This window comes from Electrona antarctica (genome assembly GCF_951216825.1).
Source record: "Electrona antarctica genome assembly, chromosome: 22".
NCBI classification, from domain to species: domain Eukaryota; kingdom Metazoa; phylum Chordata; class Actinopteri; order Myctophiformes; family Myctophidae; genus Electrona; species Electrona antarctica.
The window spans coordinates 8,083,699-8,106,598 of NC_136805.1; the positions used below are offsets into that span (position 1 = coordinate 8,083,699).

General features: G+C 44.8%; 1 protein-coding gene across 1 annotated transcript in view; it reads left to right on the forward strand.

The window, feature by feature from the left end:
- Positions 1 to 774: 774 nt before the first annotated feature.
- radil2b (Ras association and DIL domains 2b) overlaps positions 775 to 22,900 on the forward strand; it is a 29,197-nt gene continuing 7,071 nt past the window's right edge. The window contains exons 1-12 of the mRNA XM_079492738.1: positions 775 to 922; positions 3,624 to 3,823; positions 4,609 to 4,783; positions 6,901 to 7,130; positions 8,539 to 9,029; positions 10,335 to 10,637; positions 11,099 to 11,524; positions 12,312 to 12,349; positions 12,844 to 13,058; positions 13,539 to 13,651; positions 20,084 to 20,348; positions 20,938 to 21,116. Of these exons, the coding sequence (XP_079348864.1) occupies positions 783 to 922; positions 3,624 to 3,823; positions 4,609 to 4,783; positions 6,901 to 7,130; positions 8,539 to 9,029; positions 10,335 to 10,637; positions 11,099 to 11,524; positions 12,312 to 12,349; positions 12,844 to 13,058; positions 13,539 to 13,651; positions 20,084 to 20,348; positions 20,938 to 21,116 (2,775 nt within the window). The 5' untranslated portion in view covers positions 775 to 782. The remainder of the gene's footprint in view (positions 923 to 3,623; positions 3,824 to 4,608; positions 4,784 to 6,900; positions 7,131 to 8,538; positions 9,030 to 10,334; positions 10,638 to 11,098; positions 11,525 to 12,311; positions 12,350 to 12,843; positions 13,059 to 13,538; positions 13,652 to 20,083; positions 20,349 to 20,937; positions 21,117 to 22,900) is intronic.

Here is a 22,900-nt window from a genome sequence, read left to right on the forward strand (position 1 = left end):
CGTTTCACGGTGTTCCCATAAACTCAGTCCACGTCGTATAGGAGACCTTGACAATGACATATTTCATTGAACGGGTCTGACTGCGGTGCTGTGGTGGGTGTGAGCTTGGCATCTCCAACAGTTGCGCTCTCACCACACATCTGTAAAGTGGGTCCGAGCCCGACCGCGTCCGTCTTGAATTTGGGGGGAAAAAGGAGAGAAGATTGTATGCCTGGCTCTACATGATATAATTATTAACCTATTCTACAGTAGCCTAACTGTAGCATATAGAATAACATTTTAATTAAATTAGCCTAGTAGTTTTCTATAACAGAGATTGATATAGTCTGGGTAAAAATGTTAAACCATGTTTAAGCTTTCGGGCAAAATAGAGAGTTGGAATTTGTGAGCACTTAATTCCGTCAGGTCACTCAGTGTGTTGTAACAGTAGATTCAAGCTGTAACTTGAAGCCGGTTGTTGGAACATCATAACTTCAACAGTTACAACAGCTGTATGGGAGCCTGAACATCTGCACCACATGTTCTGGTATGCGTCTGTGTAAACTGAACCAGCCCAGCGGTTTCGTCAATTCAATGAAAGTTGTCTTCTCTCTACGATGAATCAGAGTCAAGCGGACTGTGCACTAGTGCAGACAATATCCAATGGAAGGTGATGGCTGATGGGAGTTTTTCCGTTGATGTTCAAAAAGTATGCTAACTTAAGGGCTGCATCTTTTTTTTTTCTTCTTCTACTTTTTTTCTGTCTTTTTGTTTTAACAATACCAAACCACGGTGTAACGGGGATGAATTTTATCAGGCTATCCCGGGAGGATCTTGTATCTCTCCCACCCAGACCGGCTGCGTCTTCACCGGTGCGTCTACCTGCAGCCACCGCCAAGAAACGATTCAGGCTGGGAAGGAAGACAAGTGATGGTTCCCAGCTGTAAGTAGCCTATTATCATTTTACGGAACTGTGGTGGGTTGTAATATTTCTGACTTGTCTATAGCCAGTACTATAGGTTATAGCCTGTACACAGCATGTGTGACCAACATTTTTGCAATTCCTCTATTTTTTTAAAGGACCTGTTTAAGACATCCTACTTCATCCATCCTGTATAGGCTATATTTAGTCTATATAGGCTAATGCTTTTGAAAACAAACAAACTGATATACACATCTCAAAACCAGGGGGCAAGTCCGAGCTTGTAAAGTAAATGGGCAAAGATTTAAAAACGTTTAATAGGTCAATACAAAATTGCCTGACCCTTTAAAGTCTACACAGTAACTACAGGTAAACAGAATAATACCGAATAAATGGTGGGGAACATTATGATATCATGCACTGCAGTATAGTATATTTAAATCATTGACAGCCAAAGTTCAACTCCTCCCCAGCACTATACAGGACAGACCAGGCAGTCAAATTCAGTTTTTGAGGCACTCTCATTGTTTTTTGGGTTGTTTTTTTTCATCATTAGTGAAAGGCCCAGAGTGTATTAGCTTTAATCTAAAATCTGAACCTGGTGGTGCAACTGCAGTGAGCCTTTGAACCATTGTGATAAGCAGCTTAAGGAGGTTGGTCTGAGGTAGGCAAAACAACACTATTATTTTATTATTCATTAATGAACTGAAAGAGCTGAGTGCGAGCCGGTACTGTAAGGCGAATGCGGGAGTGGATACTGCAGCATTGTTTTGGTGGTAGAAACGTAAGTATAGCCTGTGTGCCCTAATTCTTGATTTAACTTTTTCATGCCTTCTCTCTTCTGGTCAGAAATGTATACCCATGCTTCAGTTGCTGATGCCTTTATGCTGTAGAATGATGAAGGATGTTTTCAGTTCCTGCATGGGGACGGTTGCGTAGTCATTTATCATTCACTTCATCTTTATTACTTGTTTTCTCTCATTCTCTCATTCACTTTTACATTCCTTTTCCCCTTTTATGTCAACTCTTTTGTCCTTCCCCGGACCCTGTTTGATATGATATGATATGATATGATATGATATGATATGATATGATATGATATGATATGATATGATATGATATAGTACTTTATTGTGAGTTTGCACCGAAATGTTGTCTTTTGTCTTGCGACCCAGTGGCCTTATATAACACATATCATCATCATCATCATCATCATTTTCGACCGCGGTCGAGATCATGGATTTCACAATGCCACGCCAGACTTTCCGGTCCTTCATTGCCATCCCCAGTTCCTGCTTACTGATGCATGTGTCCCTAGCGATGACATCAGGGAACGACAGTTTTCTACCTCTGGTCTGCTTTGAGGCAGGATTCCATAGAAGAAGGGAAGATATAACCTCATTGTCAGCTCTGTAGCAGTGGCCGGCAAACTGTGTTCTTCTGGATCGGACTAGTGAAGAAACACGGGGAAGGTTGCCGTATGTTAGATTAGTCGATGGGTGGCTCTTCCAAGACTCTCATTAGAAGGCGGGTGTAAGTGCCATCCAACCGTTTCTCTAATTTCTTTGAAAGTGTCCATGTCTCAGAGCCATAGTGTAGAATCGGCTCAACGGTCGTCCTAAATATTTTTTACTTTGAACAACATATACATACACAATATATACATATATACACATATATATACACATATACACAATGACACATATACACAAAACATAAAAGAAAATACAATTACATACATATTAGAAACATAAAGACAAGAGCAATGTCCACAGCTCAGTCTAGTCCTGGCCAAAATCCTGATTAAGCCTCAAAGTCGACTGATGGACCAAAGACCTCTTCAGTCTGACCTTTTCTGACCCTTACTTCTGTCCACTACCAGTCTTTATCCTCCCAAAAATATCATTACTTCTTGTCTTCACTTTTCCTTCTAACATCTCTCACCCTGTTCCTCAAAGATTTCATCTTCTTCGGGGCTCTTTCCCGTTTTATAGCAAAAACATTTTTTTTATCCCTACATGTATATGTAGGTGGGTCTTTAGGCGAGATTTAAAAGTCTCGATGGAAGGGGCCAATTTGACGTGGGAGGGGAGTGCGTTCCATAATTTGGGGCCTACAACAGAAAAGGCTCGGTCGCCTCTGGACTTTAAGCGGGTCTTCTTTGTGACCCTGAGATTAAGCTGGCCCTCAGACCGCAGTGACCTTGGAGGAGTATAGACCTCAATAAGGTCAGACAGATATAGAGGAGCCAGACCATTAATAGATTTAAAGACAAACAGTAGAATTTTAAAATCAACTCTAAAGCGGACAGGGAGCCAGTGAAGGGAGGCCAAAACAGGTGTGATATGCTCACGTCTGCGAGTACCTGTGAGTAGACGTGCGGCAGAGTTCTGGACTAGCTGGAGTCGAGCAAGGGAGGCTTGATTTAAACCAACATAAAGTGCATTACAGTAGTCCAACCGCATAGAAATAAAGGCATGGATAACCCGCTCAAAATCGCTAAAGGACAGCACAGACTTGATTTTAGCCAGCAGCCTTAGGTGATTTAAAAACTTGAGCTGACTACCGCATTTACCTGTTTATCAAGTATAAGTGCATTGTCTAGTTTGACGCCAAGGTTAGAGACCACAGGTTTCGTATGGCTGCAGGGAACCTATAGGTCAGTGGGAACGATACCAGGACCACTAGGTCCAAACACTATAACCTCCGTTTTCCTTCTCAGGTCGGGCTCCTCTGGTTCATCCACCAGGTCGGTGGAGAGTGAGGGCGTAGCCATCCGACAGCCCAGCAAGAGCCGCATCCGTCGTCATACCAACCGCCTCTCTGGGGTCTTCCTGCGCGGCCCAGCTTCCAGCCCCAGTCTAACAGCCCTGAGCGGAGGCCTGAGGTCATCGCTGTCCGGCCAGTCCCAGAAAGGCAGCAGTATGTCCGTGGCTTGTTGAAAACACATGTCGGGTCGGGGGACCACCAGACCCCTGGTGGGCCCAGGTCCAAATTGACACTCTGAGAGTGTACAAATGGACCTGGTCCATTTGGTTCCATTTGTACACACTCAGAAGTTACAACAATTTACAATTTAGGCATTTAGCAGACACTTACAATAAAGGTAAACACATCAAATGCAGAGAGACAGTGTCTCAGACAGTGTAGTGCCTCGGTAAACTATAGGATCACAGGTAAACAAAGAACCTAATAATGCTGATGCTAAGAACCTAGCATCAATCAAAACAATATACTATCAAAAGATGATCTAGTGTACATTGAAACTATATGATACCAGGTAAACAATGACCCTAGCATTTAAGGGTCCTCTTGTGGGCCCACCGGACGTTGAGAAACAGTGTCATAGCACATCACAATGTGATGTGCCCCATATCAGATTTTGAACGCCTGATTCTGTTCTCTGTCATTGGAGGACAAAAAGTTTGGCATCAACTCAAAAATCCCACAGTGGCTTGAGATTTGAATCCATACTGGGCGGGAACCCCTTTTGGTGGAACCCCTTTTTGGTAGCAGACCTACAAGCTCATAGCGCACCACCGAGTGGCGCACTACGAGCTTGTAGGTCTGCTATTTTTGAAAAATCGAAGAACGACTTTTTAGATTTTTCAGAAAACTGTCAGGATGTAGAACACATTTTTAGAATCTGATCTCAGGTCAAAATGGGTTAATGACGTTTCATTTGCTTGTCATGTCCTGTCATCTAGTGAAACCTGGAGACACTTCAATGGAGGATGACCCATCAGAGCTTTCCAATCAGATAACCGCCCCGGGCATCTTGAAGATCTTTGGCAGTGAAATCTGCCGAGGAGCCCATTACAAGAGTGTCCTGGCCACCACACACTCCAGTGCACAGGAGCTAGTCAAAGAAGCCCTTGAAAGGTAAGGCTACGCTACAGTAGTATGTGTATCTGTGCCTGCATGATGTGTAATATTTGTCTGCACATGTGACGTCTATATATACAGCATGTGGACATTTATACATGTGTTTGTTCATGCTAGTGCTAATTCTTGTGTTCTAAAGTACTTAGAATTATAAAAAGGAGGATGAGCTGTAGACATACAGGCATTCAATAAAGGCCCCACTGGGGTTTAAAAACAACGATCTTTATTAATAGCAGCAGCACAGCATTTGAGAGTGCTGTTTAGCGTAGCCAGTATCCTTGTATCGCAAATACACAACTTATGCTTGTTGTGCAGGAAAAACAAAAAGATGAATAACCAAAACATAGGCGCAATAAACATTTACTAAAACAGAGTGGTGTCAGTGTTGGAACGATGACAAGTCAAACAAATATATTTAAATCCAGGTTAGATTTCAGCTTTAAGATCTCTGTTGCATTCATTCAACACTTGTGATTGTAAAAGCTGTCTTAATGGAGCGTCCATTTAGTATTTGTACACTCTGAATTACATAGCTCTGGTCCATAGCTCTAATGCGTTTCATTTAGAGCTATGTTACTCTCAACTTCCACCGCTTGCATGAATGCAGACCAGCCTCTCCTCTTTAGTTTTTGCTACTCACCAAAACAAAGGCGAGTTGTGTCATTATATATTAGGGGATTTTGTTTCCACCGGAAAAAAAATACTTTTAGTTACTCCGCTGCGCCCTCTACAGATATTGCCCAGAGAATTGCCTCATAGCGAATATTTTTCCTCCGGTGAAAAAAAATCCCTTTCTGGCCTAAAAGTATAGAAAGGGTTACTAACTACATTATCATTCAGCTAACCCCTGAAGGACCCCTGATGTCACAGAGGGGAGCATATTGGTTCCTCAAAGCTCTGATATACTGTATCCATCCTCATATGCATGTTATTTACTCTGTTGCATTCCTATTGTGTTATGTATTGCATGTACAGTACAAAGCTAAGACATCATTCTTTGATGTATAAATCCTTTGCCAGTGAGTGATGTGATGAAGAGAGAACACATGCATATTGTTACAATATTGGCACATTTAGAGATTAACAAAGGTCAATTCAACTGTTGTTCTTAAAGACAGCTGTTTATTATAATTACAGTATAGCATACATATAGTCTATGTGTGCCAAATTGTTCGTTTACACAGCAGTTCTGGAACGTTCTAAAGTAAACCACAGCCTGGCCTGGCCTGACAGACAGACAGACAGCCCCTCTCCAGAGGGTGAATTTCTGCATTCTTTGCTTATGTTACAACCAAAAGTGATTAATAGAAAGGGTATCCAGCCTGCAGAAGACAGAGTAAAACAATATTCCTGTATCCTCAATTTCATGCCCATGAAATGAAACCTGGCAACGTCAATACAGGAACAAAGAAACAGTAGGGGTTAGTGATCGGTCAGTAAAGAAGTAATACATCTTATGACCTTTGACCTATTGATAAGACATAAAGTACATTAGTTGATAAGAAAAGGGTTGTTGATAAGAACATAATTCGGTATGGCTTTAATGGGATTTGTTTGATAAGGTTTAATTTTGATAAGCTTCGATGTAATTGGAAACAACATATTTTAAAATAGTTTAAAATAGCCGATCTACAAGCTCACACCGTGTTGAGGTAGATCAGCTAGCTAACTATTTTAAAATGTTTTTCTTTTCTTTTTTTAGAATTTTTTATCCCACGATTTTGTAACCCATTTTTCACCCCTGTGTCAATTATCTAATGTGATCCTGGGCTCTCTACACACCCTCCGCCAACCTAGTCCCCATATATGGAGGACATGGGGAGAGCAACGGACTTGAACTCATGCTTCCTTCATGCCTGAGTGTCCAAGTTGCTCCTTTACACCTGACAGGGGGGGAGTTTTTCAAATGTAAAATGTTTTTCAAGATAGTAAAATATGGCAAATAGTAAATACGTTTAGGGATAAAGAAAGAGTAAGGCGCGCCCAAGATAGGGCCAATAACAGTCTTTTTTCTGTTTGTTTCGTCTTTTTGTAGATCACAATAGTCAGTGATGTCCATGTGTCATTTTAAAAAAGCAAATCTCCAACATTGAACTTTGCAATGTGGCCTATAGGTACGGCCTGGGAAAAGAGGAGGCCGGTTCCTATGTTCTCTGCGATGCCATTGGCTCCATCGACCATCAGTGGAGGACGGAGGGCTTCCGAGTCGTCGGCGACAATGAGAAGCCCCTGCTCCTCCAGTCACTATGGAAACCCAGAGAGGGGCTGGCACGTCGTTTTGAAATCCAAAGGAGGAGCACGGTGGAAGAGGAGAGGTCCAAAGAGGAGGACACCGTCACTGCTGGTACAGTAAACAAGCAGAACCAGAACCTGAGGCCTTTACAGACCCATCATTACATCTTACTGTCACTGCTAGTACCGTAAACAACCAGAACCTGAGGCCTTTACAGACCCATCATTACATCTTACTGTCACTGCTACTGTAGCTGGTACCGTAAACAACCAGAACCTGAGGCCTTTACAGACCCATCATTACAGTTGGGTGCCACCGATATTGTCCCTTATCATTTGACCCATTTAGGCCTGACTTCAAAATTTAAAAAAAATCCTTCTAAATCCTCCAGTTTTCTGAAATAAATATTTTCACGATTTTTCAAAAATAGCAGACCTACAAGCTCGTAGCGCGCCACTCGGTGGCGCGCTATGAGCTTGTAGATCTGCTATTTTTCAATAGCTAAATTATAACATAATGTTTAAAACACCAAAAGGGGTTCCCGCCCAAAATGGGTTAACTGTCCTTTTGCGCAGATCACGCAAACCTCAGCAAAAAGAAAAGGACAATATCGATGGCCTCCAACCGTACATCTTACTTCATCTAACATTTGCCATTCTATTATGGTTTGGATTGATTCTTTTTTTTATTAGTGCTTTCCTAACTATCAGCAGCTGTGATGTATACAGAATAATACGAAATATATGAAATATATATCAAAACTTTCCATTGATGTTTTCATGCATACATGATGTGATGATAGTGGTAATATGATACTTCTCCCCTTTCGCTTTCCCTCATTTTCTCCATCTATTGTTTGTTTAATTTCTGTCACGTATAATGCCATCCACAGTCACGGTTGATACAGCTGTGGTTATGATGTAAGAGAGTGTCCTGTTATGTATTTGCTTAATAAATGGCACAGCTTGTGACAGCAGGCCCCTATCAGTGTTAGCTTGTGGAGCCCTGCTATGAGAGGTGAACGTTTAAATGGCACAGCTTGTGACAGCAGCCCCCTATCAGTGTTAGCTTGTGGAGCCCTGCTAGGAGAGGTGAACGTTTATTTCCATGCGTTTCGTTTCTCTTTCCACTGCCGTCTGCTTCCCGTACGCATGCAGCTTCCGTGTGTTGACTCTGGCATGCATGCCAGCATGCACACAACGCTCGCACACACTCACACAAAATAGAGGATCACTGCAGATAGCCAGACGATCAGAGATCGCCGCCTACCGGTATGTCCAGTGAGATTCCATTCAATATGGGCTAGAACAAGAGCAAGAATGGCCACTGACAAACCTATTGCTTTGAAAACAATTCATATCACCGTCCCAATATGAAGGACCGTCTTTAAAGTTATTTCCTCCGAATTGTTTCCACCCAGTTTCCGAACTGAATGTAGACGGAGAGCTCCGATCGTCTGGCGACGCGAGACTATAGGATCTTCCTTAACTATCTTCTATTTTCAATCAACCCCTCTCAGGTATTAATGCCCAGGCTCGCAAACTGCAGAAGAGTCGCTCCAGAGTCACCTCCACGTTCATAGAGAGGACTATGGGTCGGACCAGTCCCCTGTGGAGGAGCAAAAGTGAGATGGACCTGACTGACGGCTCAGTCACTGAGACACAGCAGAATGCCAATCAGAACCAGTGTCCGGAGAGCCAGGGCCTTGACCAGACTCAAAACCCAGCGCAGAGTCACAAGCATGGGTCCAAGCATAACGGTCAGCCAAGCCTTCAACAGAATCATATTCCGAGTCAGGTTCAGACCCTCTCAGTGGCCCCCGAGAGCGTTGCCGGGCCGCTGGCTGACACAGAGGCCCTCTGTCCACCCCGACAGAGGGTGGCGAGGGAGAGGGAGACGTCGGAGAGGGAGGAGACGGAGAGCAGCGACGATAACACCACACACTACTCCATTCACCCTCCTCACGACTGTCCCTACCTGCTGCTGCTGCAGGGCTACAGCCACACACAGGTGTGTCACTCAAACACACATCTCAATCCCACCTTGTGTCACCCACGCCGGTTGTCTCTTTACCTGTTTGTGTTAAGCACCTGGATTCAAACCCTGTTCTCCATTGTGGAGAGACTCCTCAGCCAAAGGTGGATATTCCCATGGCCACAGGAGATATTAGATAGGGAGGCAGGGAGGTCTGCTACACGTGCATACCCTGGCGCGCACACACACACGCGAACATGCATGCACGCACACACCCGCATGTACGGACATACGCACGTACTCACGCACTCACACACTCACGAACACATGCTAGCTCACATTTACTGCTTTCACCACTGGTGTCCCTATTCATGGGCATAAAATATAGCAGATCATTGTGAGAATGTAGATCTGCTGTTTTTGAAAAACATTTGAATAGGGCTTAAGTGGTCAAAACATTATTTCAGAGTTCAAACAACAAAAGCTATTTATTTTTCCCTGGAAAGAATCACAGAGACGGAGACAGACAGCGGGGGACAATCATAGAAAAACGTCAGCAAATGTAGCTAAAGTGTGTATGTCAAAACACTGATCAGGAAACCCAACCTGGCAACCCTGGCACTGCTTCCTGACTGATTACAAGTGGGCACAGAGACCCCTTTCCCTCCCTCCCTCCCTCATGTATGCACGCACGCACGCACGCACGCACGCACGCACGCACGCACGCACGCACGCACGCACGCACACACACACACACACACACACACACACACACACACACAAATCTCATTCTCACCTCTCATCACTGTAATTTAGATTCTGCATCGCAGATTGTAAATAAAAAAAAAGCTCATATAAGTAGGCTAAAATAATCATGCCATGTGATTGGATCTTATGACCCAAAGGGTTTTGGGTGGTACAGAATTTGTGAATTCATTCAGTTGGCTAATTCTGCTTTGTTGGAAAAGACCGACATCACAAGGGGAATGTAAGACACAATAAGCCCTCACACAGTGCCTGCCACATATTGTGATTAATAAAATCTGGTTTGGAAAAACACAATGCCTGTATTATAATTACATTATTATAATTATACCACTAATGGTGCGTTCAGACTTGGATGGTTAGAGCGGCGCGATTACATACAAGGTCATTGCAAAGACGAGAAGTTGCACGAACGGGCGCGACCTGACACGGCACAAACAGGGCAAACCGAGCGAATATTTATATTCAGGTCTGAACGCAGCTTAACAGTATACATTTCGCAGTGGGAATTAAATGACGTTCATTCTCCACATATGAATAATTGTACTCAAAAGGAGTTTTTGCTTCCCTCCTCAGGACTTCCTCATCTACTTGCTCGCCGAGCAAAGCACTGTGATTGGCCGTGGCAGTGAGAACGAAGAAGGGTCAAAGGTTGACCTCCTCCTTTTCGCCCCCGACATCCTTCCAAGGCACTCGTGCCTACACCGCCATGGCAGCTGCGACCCCACCCTCCTCCTCCCCTACGAGGACACCCTGGTTACTCGGAACGGAGAGGCGTGCACAAAAGAGGTGGAGCTCAGTCCGGGCGATGTCATCGGTCTGGGCCGGCACTATTTGTTTCTGTTCAAGGATCCTTTGACCTCTGCTGCCACACACCAGGTGCTAAGCAATGCCCAAAATATTTGTGTTTGTGTTAGTGATGCTTATTTTTATGTTGCATGTCGTTGCTGTCGGGTATAGAAATAAATAATACAAAACCGTTCCTTTTGTATTATTGTAGATCTGCTAGTATCACTACTTTTATGAGACACTCTTGTATGATGAAGTAAGGCATTCATTTACGAAAAGAAAATTGATATATGGCATTGGAGATACAAGGTTTCTTCCCGACAGCAGTGATGTGTTATAATTAGGGTTGTCGGGACCGATCACGTCATTTTCAAATGATCGGAATCGGATCGGGAGCAAAAATCCCTAGTATCAATATTATATATCTATATCATAGATATATTGTCTGCATATTGTCTGTGATTTTGGATATTGTACTATTGTGATATGGCATAAGTATCCCTAGTTATAATGCTTTTCCCCATCTTGTGATTCTTCATTGTAAAACCAAGGAGCAGGCCGACACCACTCCTGCAACCAGCTTATCCACTGTCCCGTGGCTACTGGGCCGCGCCACTGCTACTTCTGCCACGGCTAAACCTCGGACTGCACAACCCGTGCTCTGCGACACCTGCATCTCGGCTCGCACTGACGCCCAGAGCCCCGGCAGAAGGAGCACCCCGAAAAAGAAAAGCGACCCCTTCCTAAAAGACGCAGACGGCCACAACTTGACCTTGAGCTACGCGGTGGAGTCGGAGGATCGCATCATCAAGGACATCGTTGCCATGGGACGACGCGCCTGCGCCAAAGACAGGCCTGCACTGACCGTCGCGTTCCTGCTATGCGTGTGTGTCCAGCACTCTGCGGCATACCACCACACCTCGGACCTTCGCAGACTGCTGCTGCTCATAGCCGGTGAGGTGCAGAGTGCCATGTGGGTGAGTTGAGAGAAGGGTTGCTGCTCATAGCCGGTGAGGTGCAGAGTGCCATGTGGGTGAGTTGAGAGAAGGGTTGTCAAGATCGTGACATTTGTTTTTATGTTTTTTTTTTGGCTTTCGCCTTTATTTTATACTTTTTATGGAGGGACAGACAGTAGGCTGACAGGAAATGGGGAAAGAGATGGGGGGATGACATGCAGTAAAGGCCGTCGGGATCGGGAGTCGAACCCGCGGCACACCACCAGACTGGATTACCAGCCAAGGTGCCTGGACCGCTGAGCCACAGCCCAGGCCAAGATCGTGACATTTTATGCGATGATTAATTGTCATGTGTAAATAATTACGAGGAAGATTAAATTGGGTTTTTGGCATTGATTGGAATTTCTGTTTGCCTATTAGGCTTTGTAAAAAGGGAAGATATGACAAATAATTTCAATATAAAAGAAAGATCACACAACGCATCGCAAAGCGTTGTGAGCTTGTAGATCTGCTATTACTGCTATTTAAAAATGTCCATTTATACGGAGACGATTCTGACAATAGAAGGTACGCGTGTGACATCATTATCATCATACCCGGTAGTTAAGCGGGAACGCCTACTGACTATGCCCTCTATTATGTAAAATAATTGTGATGAACTAATTGCGATCAGGAGATACATTAATAATTGTGACAGGTCTAGTGGACAGTTTCGGTATGATTATAGGCCTACTACATACGTATGTACTGTAGCCTACTGTATGTCCATGGACTGATCACAGACTTGTTTTGATCCCATCACATATAGGACCACACTAAAGACTTTGCTGCAGTTCAGCCTGAAGCGTGAGTGCATTCCGTTTCACAGGTTTCACAGGTTCTTTCAGGTTTTAAAAATTTTCGGACATCTCCTAACCCTGCTATTTTTGAATAACCAACGTATAACGTAGGGCCTATAAATAACGAGGGGGGGCACACATCATTTTTATATGCCGTAGTAAAACTTGTTCCACTCTGGTACCCCCATGGTGCTGGTACCACTCTGGTACCCCCATGGTGCCCCCATGGTGCTGGTACCACTCTGGTACCCCCATGGTGCTGGGCCTACTAACTAAACTAATCTAAATTGTAGTGGAGTAAAAAGTACATTTGCCTTTGAGATTTAGTGGAGTAGAAGTAGGCTATAAAGTATCAAGAAATGGAAATAACGCAAATAAAGTAAATGTACCATGAAACTTTATAGTACGTTAAGCACAGTACTTGAGTAGATGCACTTTACACCACTGTTCTGAACTATCAAATATGGTGAATTTTATGTCTGCACTTTCAAAACTTTCCAGACTCCGCAGTGTGGGTCCAGACTCCGGGGAATCGCAGCAGCCCCTTAGCCTGGAAGAGGTGACCACGGGCCTGCGCCCCCTGGTGGTGTGGATGTCCACTGGCCTGGAACTGCTGAATTTCATCCAGCAGCAGCTGCCTCTCATTCTGGCCTGGAGGACCAGAAGGGAGCAAGGAAAGGAGGAGGAAGAGGAAAGAGAAGAAGAGGAAAACCTGGGTTAGTAGCCCGGCCGCATGCCTTCATTATTCACTCTAATACAGTGGTTCTCAACATCTGGTCCGTTGTCCACCAGGGGTCCAAATGGACCCTTGCGGTTGTGTTCCGTCCATTCATCTTCAACCGCTTATCCGTAGTCGGGTGGCGGGGGCAACAGCTCCACCGCACCAGAGAGCTCCAGACTTCCCTCTCCCGGTTCTTATGGATGTGTTTTGAAATCTATTTTTTCAATCAATGTATAATTCTCTGTGTTAATATAACTCAGAGAGTGTACAAATGGCTTTGTCTTGGTTAAAAATGGCAATTAAAAAAAGGCATTAATAAAACCACAATTGTTCTCACAAGTACAGTATTATAGTAATACAAACGTGTATTTGTGTGTGTGTGTGTGCGTGTGTGTGTGTGTGTGTGTGTGTTTGCGTGTGCGTTTGCGTGTGTGTGTTTGCATGTGTGTGTGTGTGTGTGTGTGTGTGTGTTCAGCCCTGTTGGAGTTGCGTTTGTCATGCGTCCGCTCCGCATGCGAGGAAACGATGACGGTGCTGGAGGAGTTGGTCATGCTCACCTTCCAGCAGTGTGTGTATTACATCACCAAGGTAAGAAGGATCCCGAGTACATTTGGTACACATTTACATGTACACAGACTACACACACATACAATGCTGTATGTGACTCCAATCGAAATGGAGACAAGCACCTCCCCATGGTCTGTAAAATCGGATGTTGAACTCCTATAAGATAAGATAAGATAAGACCTTTATTGATCTTGTGAGGGCAATTCAGTGGCCAAAGCATAATTGGCAGAAATATACGATACAATATACACCCTCAACAGTTACAGCTTACATAGTGCAAGACAAAGGAAGTACAAGAGAACGCACAAGTAAGCATGTCAGACAATGTTGTATTTGGGGCAATGGGCTATAGGCCTAGTATGCACTTCCTTACTACTGTAATTAAGGCTCTGTTCCAAGGGGCCAGTGAGGCTATTCAACGTTGAAGCACTGGGCCCTAGTGGTAGGAGGAGGGACTACAGGCGGACCCGTGGATTCATGACCGGGAAGCCCCGTGCAGCTGGGCTTTAACATTGAGCGCTCGGTTGAACTTCCGCATTTGACCACCAAAATTTGGTGGTCAAATGCGGAAGTAGACATTCTGAGACGGTACTTCCGGCAGTCTTCCGGGTGCTTCAAAACGCCATTGAGCAACTTCCACTGACATGAATAGCTGGGGGGGCGGAGCTTCGCGCCAGTTCAGTCTCTATCCTTTTATATACTCTATGCTCTGTTCCATTTACTGTGCAGTGGTTCTCAAACTTTTTAATTCCAAGGACCCCCATAACTCTGGGAGTGTGCAGGTCCATTTGGTTCCATTTGTACACTCTCAGAGTTACACACCCACTCAAGGACACTTTCCAATGAGCCAACATGCACAAAAGCAGCACCCTGACACTGTTCGAAGTAGGGAAGTAAGGGGCCCAAGTTCTTTCCAAAATGGCGTGTGTGCATAGAGCCAAGTAGTCTATTGAACGAGCTGAATGACCATCGTGTGCCTCATTACGCATCATCATAGCTAGCGGGTTGTCCCCTTGGGGAAGATAAATCTGTCGTGGCCCCTCCTGCTAAACCTTCCTTCCCACAATCTCCAAGTGAAGGGGGTTTGAGTAACCTCGTGTCACCTCGCGTCGCGTCTGTGTTCCAAAATCGCAGCGTGAACCAGTCTGGAGTGGATGGTAATTTACGTCATGTTGTAGTCAGATTTGTAGTCATCAGGCAGGAAACCACAAGGCGGAATAAGAAAGTACTCATTCAGTACTGATTCCGCCTTGTGGTTTCCTGCCAGTTGACTACAAATCTATAACTACAACATGACGAAAGTTACCATCCGCTCCCGACCGGATCATAAACACGAAATGCAATGCTGCCCAGGCTAAGGTTTGAGTGGTCGTCCATGATAGCGTCCAGTTTTCCGTGCTATACGCACCTTTGTCAACTCCTGCACCCCGTCCAGGGTATAGCCCCAACCAGGGAGCCAGCTGTCCTGTTCCCAATAATGAAGGCTCATCATGGCAGTGGGAGTTGTCCTGCTACACTAGAGGTGTTGCAAGTGGGTCTGCAAATTAGCAAAACAAATTAAATCACGGTATTTTCTTCTTTAAACCCTGGAAACATGAGTTTTCATTGTGATACCGATAAATGGGAACCTAAAGTAGTTCCATTGATCCAAACCGGAACACAATCGATTGACTGATCATTAAAATAAACATGCTCTGAAAACATACGCCTGGGTGGGCACTTTCAAGATGTTCAAATGGACCCCGACCAAGACACGGTTGGGAACCGTGCTGCTCTACATGCAGCAGATACAGAGGTTTGATCCTATAGCGTAAGCGTAGCAAAGGCAACATCTACACCACTCAGTCAAGTGAGGAGACTCTCCGGGTCAAAGGTGATGGGGCCTACCAGACTGCTACCCTCCTTCCTGTAGAGCCAGTTTAGCCACTATAGTATGACTTGACCTTCTGTGTGAGCTCCACCTGGCCTCCTCTCTGCAGGCGGTTATGATATGTAGCTCAAGAAAGGAAAATAATCACAGACGGACGGAGAATAAAGAGCCCAGTTACTTACCCCATGCACTCAAGGGTTCTCTAACCCGTCCTATTGCCCTGCCACACTGGGGGCATTATGATAGAGGGGAGACAGGACAGCGGGGTCCTTGTGTGTGTGTGTGTGCCTGCGTGCGTGCGTGCGTGCGTGCGTGCGTGCGTGCGTGCGTGCGTGCGTGCGTGCGTGCGTGCGTGCGTGCGTGCGTAGTGTGAGTTCAGTGAAGGTTCTTGAAATGCTGCCAGGTGACTTTTGGAGCACTCGGTTTTCAGACGTTAGGTATTCAAATAATGTGGGAGACCTTTGACTGCGATAACACTGTTACACACAGACACGTAGTCGTGAGACATACTTGGTCTGGTAAGAGAGCTGACTGTTGAACTGTCCACATGCAGCAGTACTGAAATGTCTGTACTAATTATAGAAACCGTACTTTGTGAAAAAATGCCATAGCATAGCTGCAGTGGACTTGCGGTAGGCTGCATCCACAGAAACCCCCCGCTCCCATTTGGTATGTTTACCTACATGGAACCTTGGTGGTTCGTTTACTGGGTACGTTTCAGGCAAATTTCCGGTTGAGTTGGGTGGGCGTGGGTGAAACAATTCTAAAAACACTCACTTTACTTACAAAATGTGGAAGTGGGCCTTTCCAATGTGAAGCGGAACAGCAGCATTCCTCGTGTCAGCTTACTTCATATTTTGAGAATTTCTCACCACCCCGTTATCATAGCCAGATGTCATAACCATATATAGGGCTGCACAGTGCACAGTAGGCTTCATCACCTTATAATATCATGATTCACGATAGCAGTTTCAACATTAATTTAGGGATTCATCTCCTAATATTTGAATGTTTCATTCGTCAATTACAAGAATTAACCCAGCATTGGAAATGCACCGCCCCCAATCCCAATGATCCTTTTCCAATGGCAAAAGAATTAACCCAGCATTGGAAATGTACTACCCCCAATCCCAATTATCCTTTTCCAATGGCAAAAGAATTAACCCAGCATTGGAAATGTACTACCCCCAATCCCAATTATCCTTTTCCAATGGCAAAAGAATTAACCCAGCATTGGAAATGTACTACCCCCAATCCCAATTATCCTTTTCCAATGGCAAAAGTAGAAATGACGTCAAAAAGGTTGGGTTTCCAGGGAAAATATCAGTGTCACACCCACCATCTCCTGTCCAGTACAGTACAGTAAAGTAGAAATGACGTCAAAAAGGTTGGGTGTCCAGGGAAAATATCAGTGTCACACCCACCATCTCCTGTCCAGTACAGTACAGTAAAGTAGAAATGACGTCAAAAAGGTTGGTTGTCCAGGGAAAATATCAGTGTCACACCCACCATCTCCTGTCCAGTACAGTCGGGGTGACCCGTGGATGCTCTGAACCTGCACCACCCAGTTTAAAGAGAACAGGGCCAGGCAGGGCAAACGGAAGTCAGGTTTTTTGAGGGACGCTATATCATTAACACACATTAGCCACATCATCATGCTCTGCCAAGTGGGACTGAGGTGGACCTCGTGCTTGCAAAGAAACATGCACACCCAGGGGGTCCTCTATCTCTGTTTCCTGTGCAGGAAGGAAGTGGAAGGAGAAGTCCTATCGTGTCTCCAAGGACAGGAAACCAAGAGACATTCCTGAATAGTAGCTTTCTGGTCTCGTGATTTTATACCACTTGCATATATACGGTATATTTATTTTGCTGTATAAGAGGATGTGGTTGTCTAACTACCTGTCCTCACTCAGCATTTGGTCCTCTTATGGAGGAATGCTGGTCAGTGTGCTGGAGCTAAACCACTTCCAGATGCCTTATGTTGAGGGATACATGGACATGAAGCCTAATAAATCCAATACATTTGTACAAGCACAATATGAAATGTGATTATGTGTCTCGACAGAATATTGGCATGTCATCTAGATATTTTGCTCTTGCTTTTTATCATTAGACTTATTTGTGCGTGCGTGTGTGTGTGTGTGTGTGTGTGTGTGTGTGTGTGTGTGTGTGTGTGTGTGTGTGTGTGTGTGTGTGTGTGTGTGTGTGTGTGTGTGTGTGTGTGTGTGTGTGTGCGTGCGTGCGTGCGTGCGTGCGTGCGTGCGTGCGTGCGTGCGTGCGTGCGTGCGTGCGTGCGTGCGTGCGTGCGTGCGTGCGTGCGTGCGTGCGTGCGTGCGTGCATGCACATGTTCGTGTGTGTGCCTGCCGTGCTGTGCCGTGTGCGTACGTGCGCACATGCGGTGTTCCCAGCGAGCGTGTTTGCCATTTGTGGTCATGCAGGCTGTTTTGGCCATGAGGTTCTCATCCATCATAGCTGTCTGTAGGTTGAGGTTCTTCAGACTGACAGCTAAACTGAAATAGGATACACTAAACTGAAATAAGGCAAGCAGGCAGCCAATGCAAGGTTATCATAAGGTTAGTGTTTAAGCATAATGGTTTATTCCAGCATATTCTCTACCCTTCCCCATTATCTCATGGAAGAGAATCGCTGAAGCTTATTGGCTTACGTTAAGCGTATACACTCGTCCCAAGCTCGCAACACGGGTCTGATGGTGCGAAGTGGGTCTTAACTTTGTTCATAAATCATTTTGTGCAAGGGCTGGCATAGTATTCGTGTGAGACTTCAGAGTAGACGAACTAGAGGCAGACACAGAGAGTTTTTTGTGAACAACATCAAGGAGCTGGATTTCTCAGCAGCAGCCCTCAATAGCGCTTCTTGTTTCTGCTCTCATCCAACCAGTGAGTTCCACAGCAGGAGAAGCTATAGGTTTGTTGCATTCAAATCTAAATCCAACAGGCAAAGTAAGACCCGCCAGGCACCAGATCCAACCATAGCAAGAATAACATAGACTCAATCTGTGTTTACTTTTTGGGGTATTTCATGCTCTTCAATCTGGGGAATGTTTTCTGTTATGTGGCATGAAAGACAAAAGGCGCCATCGGTGACCAGTTATTCCCATGGAGGACGTGTCAGGACACAGGCCTGCTGATCCGGTCTGGGGGACACTAGACCGCGTGTTTACTGTGCACAACAATAAAAGTACGTAAGCAGTCGTACAGAGACCACTGCAGACCAGAATGAAAACACATGGCATGCACAAACACACACAAACACACACAAACGCACCAACACACACAAACGCACGCACGCACACACACGTGAACGCACGTACACACGCATAGACACACAAAAATGCCTAAACACATAACAAAGCATTTTTCGAGGGCAGGCTAAAGGAGAACAATTCCACGGATGCATGTTTCAGATCCTGTCATCAGGACCCAGAGGTTAATTGTTGCATGTCACAACCATCTAATTGTAAGTTCTAACAGAACTTACAATTTAGCATGCCTGGCAACCGACAACAGACTAAACAGTCAGAGCGAGGACTTTTGTCCGAGTGAGTGGCGGTTGGTTCCACTGAGCGACATTTTCCATCTGAAAAACGCCGGGACATTACACTATTTCGCTTCGCATCCACCCATTTCCATTGTCTCACGTAATGGGAAATGTGGCTATATATTGTGCTGTTCACACTCGCCCTGCGGGGCCTTACAGTAATGTAAAATGATCTGCTCTGGTGGATTCCTTCAAAAAGTCTTCACTCAGCAGTCCTGTAGCTGGGCCATGCCAAGCCCACATGCGCCATATTCAGCTTTTGAGGAATGTGGATCTATGACTGGCGCTGGCCAAAGAGTCTTGGTGGGTGTAGGAGAGAGGGCTTGGAGGGGAATGGGGATGTCTGTGTACAATTAGGCTGAACAAAGCTATCGTTGTCCAGGCCTGCTCTAAAGAGCACAAGAAGCTTTGGCTGAAAGGAGGAAATGGTATATTCTTTCCATCTCCCGTTCTCTTTCTCCGACTGTCTCTCTTCTCTCTCGCTTTCTTTTGCTTTCTGACGCCTTTCTTTTTTGTCTTATTCTTTCTCTCTCTCTTATACGGTCTTTGTCTCTCTGCCTGTAGTAGTGGCTTTGGACTGCTTAATGTCTGTGTGTGTTACAGTATGTCGATATGTGTGTATGTCTGTGTAAGATAGGAGCAGACAGAGGGAGACACGTTATGGGTGGTCTGCATTCTGGTCTAGAGAGCTACATGTTCCAGTTTATCCCAGTGATCAGTGCATCAACCATCCGAATTTAAGTTTTCCGACCTCAAATGAAGCCACAGGAATGGTCAACAATCCAAAACGGACAAGGAAAGCCTCCTACCGGGAAATATACAGTAATTGGAGGAAAACATATATAAAATAATATTTTGATTCCGACCATAAATTAAATGAACCCCGTAAATCACAGATAATGGTTTACTTTCTGTAAAATATATATTTGGCCATGTAAAACAAATAGATCCTTTCTGTACAGGCTTTATGGAATTTCCTTGCTTACTTAATTCATAGTCTCCTTCGTCTTGTTTTACCAACCAGGTCCTGTACCCAATTCTACCAGGCATTCTGGACAGCAACCCGTTCAGGGAGGGTACTGAGCTGCAGACGCCCGTCCAGAGTGTTCAGGTCCTGGGCAATGGTGTTCCACAGGTCCCCGGCGAGACGGATCAGGTTCTGGAGGTCCTAACTGAAACCAGGCACCTGCTCCTGGACTGTCACGTCCACCCAGATATCTCCTCTCAACTCCTTGCCTACATCTTTTACTTCATCAACGCCTCACTCTTCAACTCCCTCATGGAGAGAGGTGGGTGTAGCCTGCAGCATGTATGAGCACATAATCAGGTCAAACGGCGGCTCATGGAGGTAGAGTGCATGGAGTGCATGGCCGCTTGGGAAAGGGAGGGTTCGCAGTTCAGGTTCCCCTTCAGTGTCAAAGTGTCAATATTGCCAATAGTGCCATATTGCTCCCGATGAGGCAAAAATAATAATAATATTGTTGTGGTACTGGTGCAACACCAAAGACATTTTAACATACTGTAGTTGAACGAATGCATGACTTCGTTAACCCATTAAAACAGGGGAAGCATCTGTGTAATTTTAGATTTTTAACCATTATTTTATACTATGGCTATTCAAAAAATAGCAGATATACAATGCTATTTCTGATTTTTTTTAACTCTATACTCTTTGCTTCTGGAGGTTCCTGGAACAAGATGTTTTGAGATGGGGGCGGCCGGCGGCCAAATACATATAATTTTGGGGGACCTTGACATGAAATGGTTTTGAGAACCACTGATATATAGCAACAGAAAACTGTTTTTTTGTTTAGACATTTTGTACAATCAGCCACAGGTCTTGGGTTAATCCTTTCCCCATAATCTGTGTAAATGAAGGATCTGAGGCAGGCTTCTACCAGTGGTCCAGAGGGGTATGCATCCGCGCCAGTCTGGATTTGCTTCTGGACTGGGCCCAGGGTTCTGGTTCTGGACTTGGAGAACTGGCCCTGGAACACACACACACTCTCTCATCAGCTGTTAATCTACTGGCAACACCTAGAGAGAATTTATTGCAGGTAAGCACATATAAACCTATTCTGTAAGCCGTATACACGCACGCACTCAACGCACGCACGCACGCACGCACGCACGCACGCACGCGCGCACACACACACACACACACACACACACACACACACACACACACACACACACAGCCCAACACTTTTATTGCACAATTGTCAATGGAGCTGGGACTGTCAGCCAATGGAAATAATTAACAAGAGAGTTTGCAGTGTGAGGATTTGATTATGTGAATACAATGCTGCTTTCATGCACCCAGAGGAAGAGTGATGTTCCCTGAAGCCATTTTCCTACCCCAGCCGCTTAGTTAAGGCAACATTTTCTTCTGTTTCCTTTGTAGTCTTTTAATGTGATGATGTCTAATGTGTGTGTAAAATGGGAGATGGATTGCTCTTCTGGCATTTGGCTCTGTATAAAATGTACAAGTTCCCAAAGGTTTTTTATTTATTTCAAAATCGATGCTGACTAAATATATGCAAAGCATAAGCCTGCGTGAACATTTGTGAGTGTAACTGACAAACAAGCTGCATGCTTTCATTCTCCCTATGTGTCTGTGTGTGTTTGTACTTGTATTACAATACTTGTGAGGGTATAGAGTATAGTGGAATTTTGAGGAGGATTTTCCTGGTCCTCACAAAATAAATTGATGTTTTATGGTTAAAAAAACATTTGGGGAGTTAGGCTTACAATTAGGAAAAGATTCAGGTTGCAGTGAAGCATTTAGAGGTTAGGTTTAGGGGTTGTGGTTGGAGTTGTGTCTCATTTATACGTAGTTGCATGCGAGCTCAGCAGGGCCGGCCCTAAGCAAGCCCGGCAGGGCCGGCCCTAAGCAATTTGGCGCCCTTTTTTTTCCTCCTTTGAAATCTTTTCAGGGCAATTTTTCTACTTTCGGTTTTCTGGTTCATCAAGTTTCAAAGGGTCATATCCTTTTCAAATATTTTCCATTTAAATGTTTTTTGCCCTAACTGCCGCCCTGGGCAATCTGCCGCCCTAGGCCATGGCCATTTTTTTTCCTCCTTTGAAATCTTTTCAGTGCAATTTTTCTACTTTCGGTTTTCTGGTTCATCAAGTTTCAAAGGGTCATATCCTTTTCAAATAATTTCCATTTTCAATTTTTTTCAAACTCTACTGGCCAAAGCTGGCACTGCAGGCAGGCGTTTTTTTTGCCCATGCATTTAGCATGAGTAAACCCCACGCAGCTTTCAGATTTCTCACATTTATTTTTAAAAAGTGGAAGTAGAGCGTTCTTTCGGGACCTTCAAACTCCACTGAGCAACTTCCATTGAAATGAACAGTGGGGGTCCCTAGATTATCTGTCCGGTCTCTAGATTATATATAACCAGTGGCGTGCACAGACATTTAGAGGGGCAGGTGCTCAAGTTAAAAAAGGGCACCTTGTGCAGCGCGTGGAACCGGCCGGTTGCCTTAATCCATTTTGGGCGGGAACCCCTTTTGGTGTTAGCATTATGTTATGCTTTAGCTATTGAAAAATAGCAGATCTACAAGCTCATAGCGCGCCACCGAGTGGCGCGCTATGAACTTGTAGGTCTGCTATTTTTGAAAAATCAAAAGGGCACATTGCCAAAAGGGCAGGGGGTGCTCTAGCACCCCCTAGTGTCTATCTGTGCACGCCACTGTATATAACTCTATGGTTGAACGCCGGTGTCACATACCGAAGATAGCAGATCTACAAGATCGCTGAATGCATTGTGAGCAAGCGTGTAGATCGGCTATTTGCAGCTTTAGGGATAGGTTTGAAAAAATGTCATCCATTAAA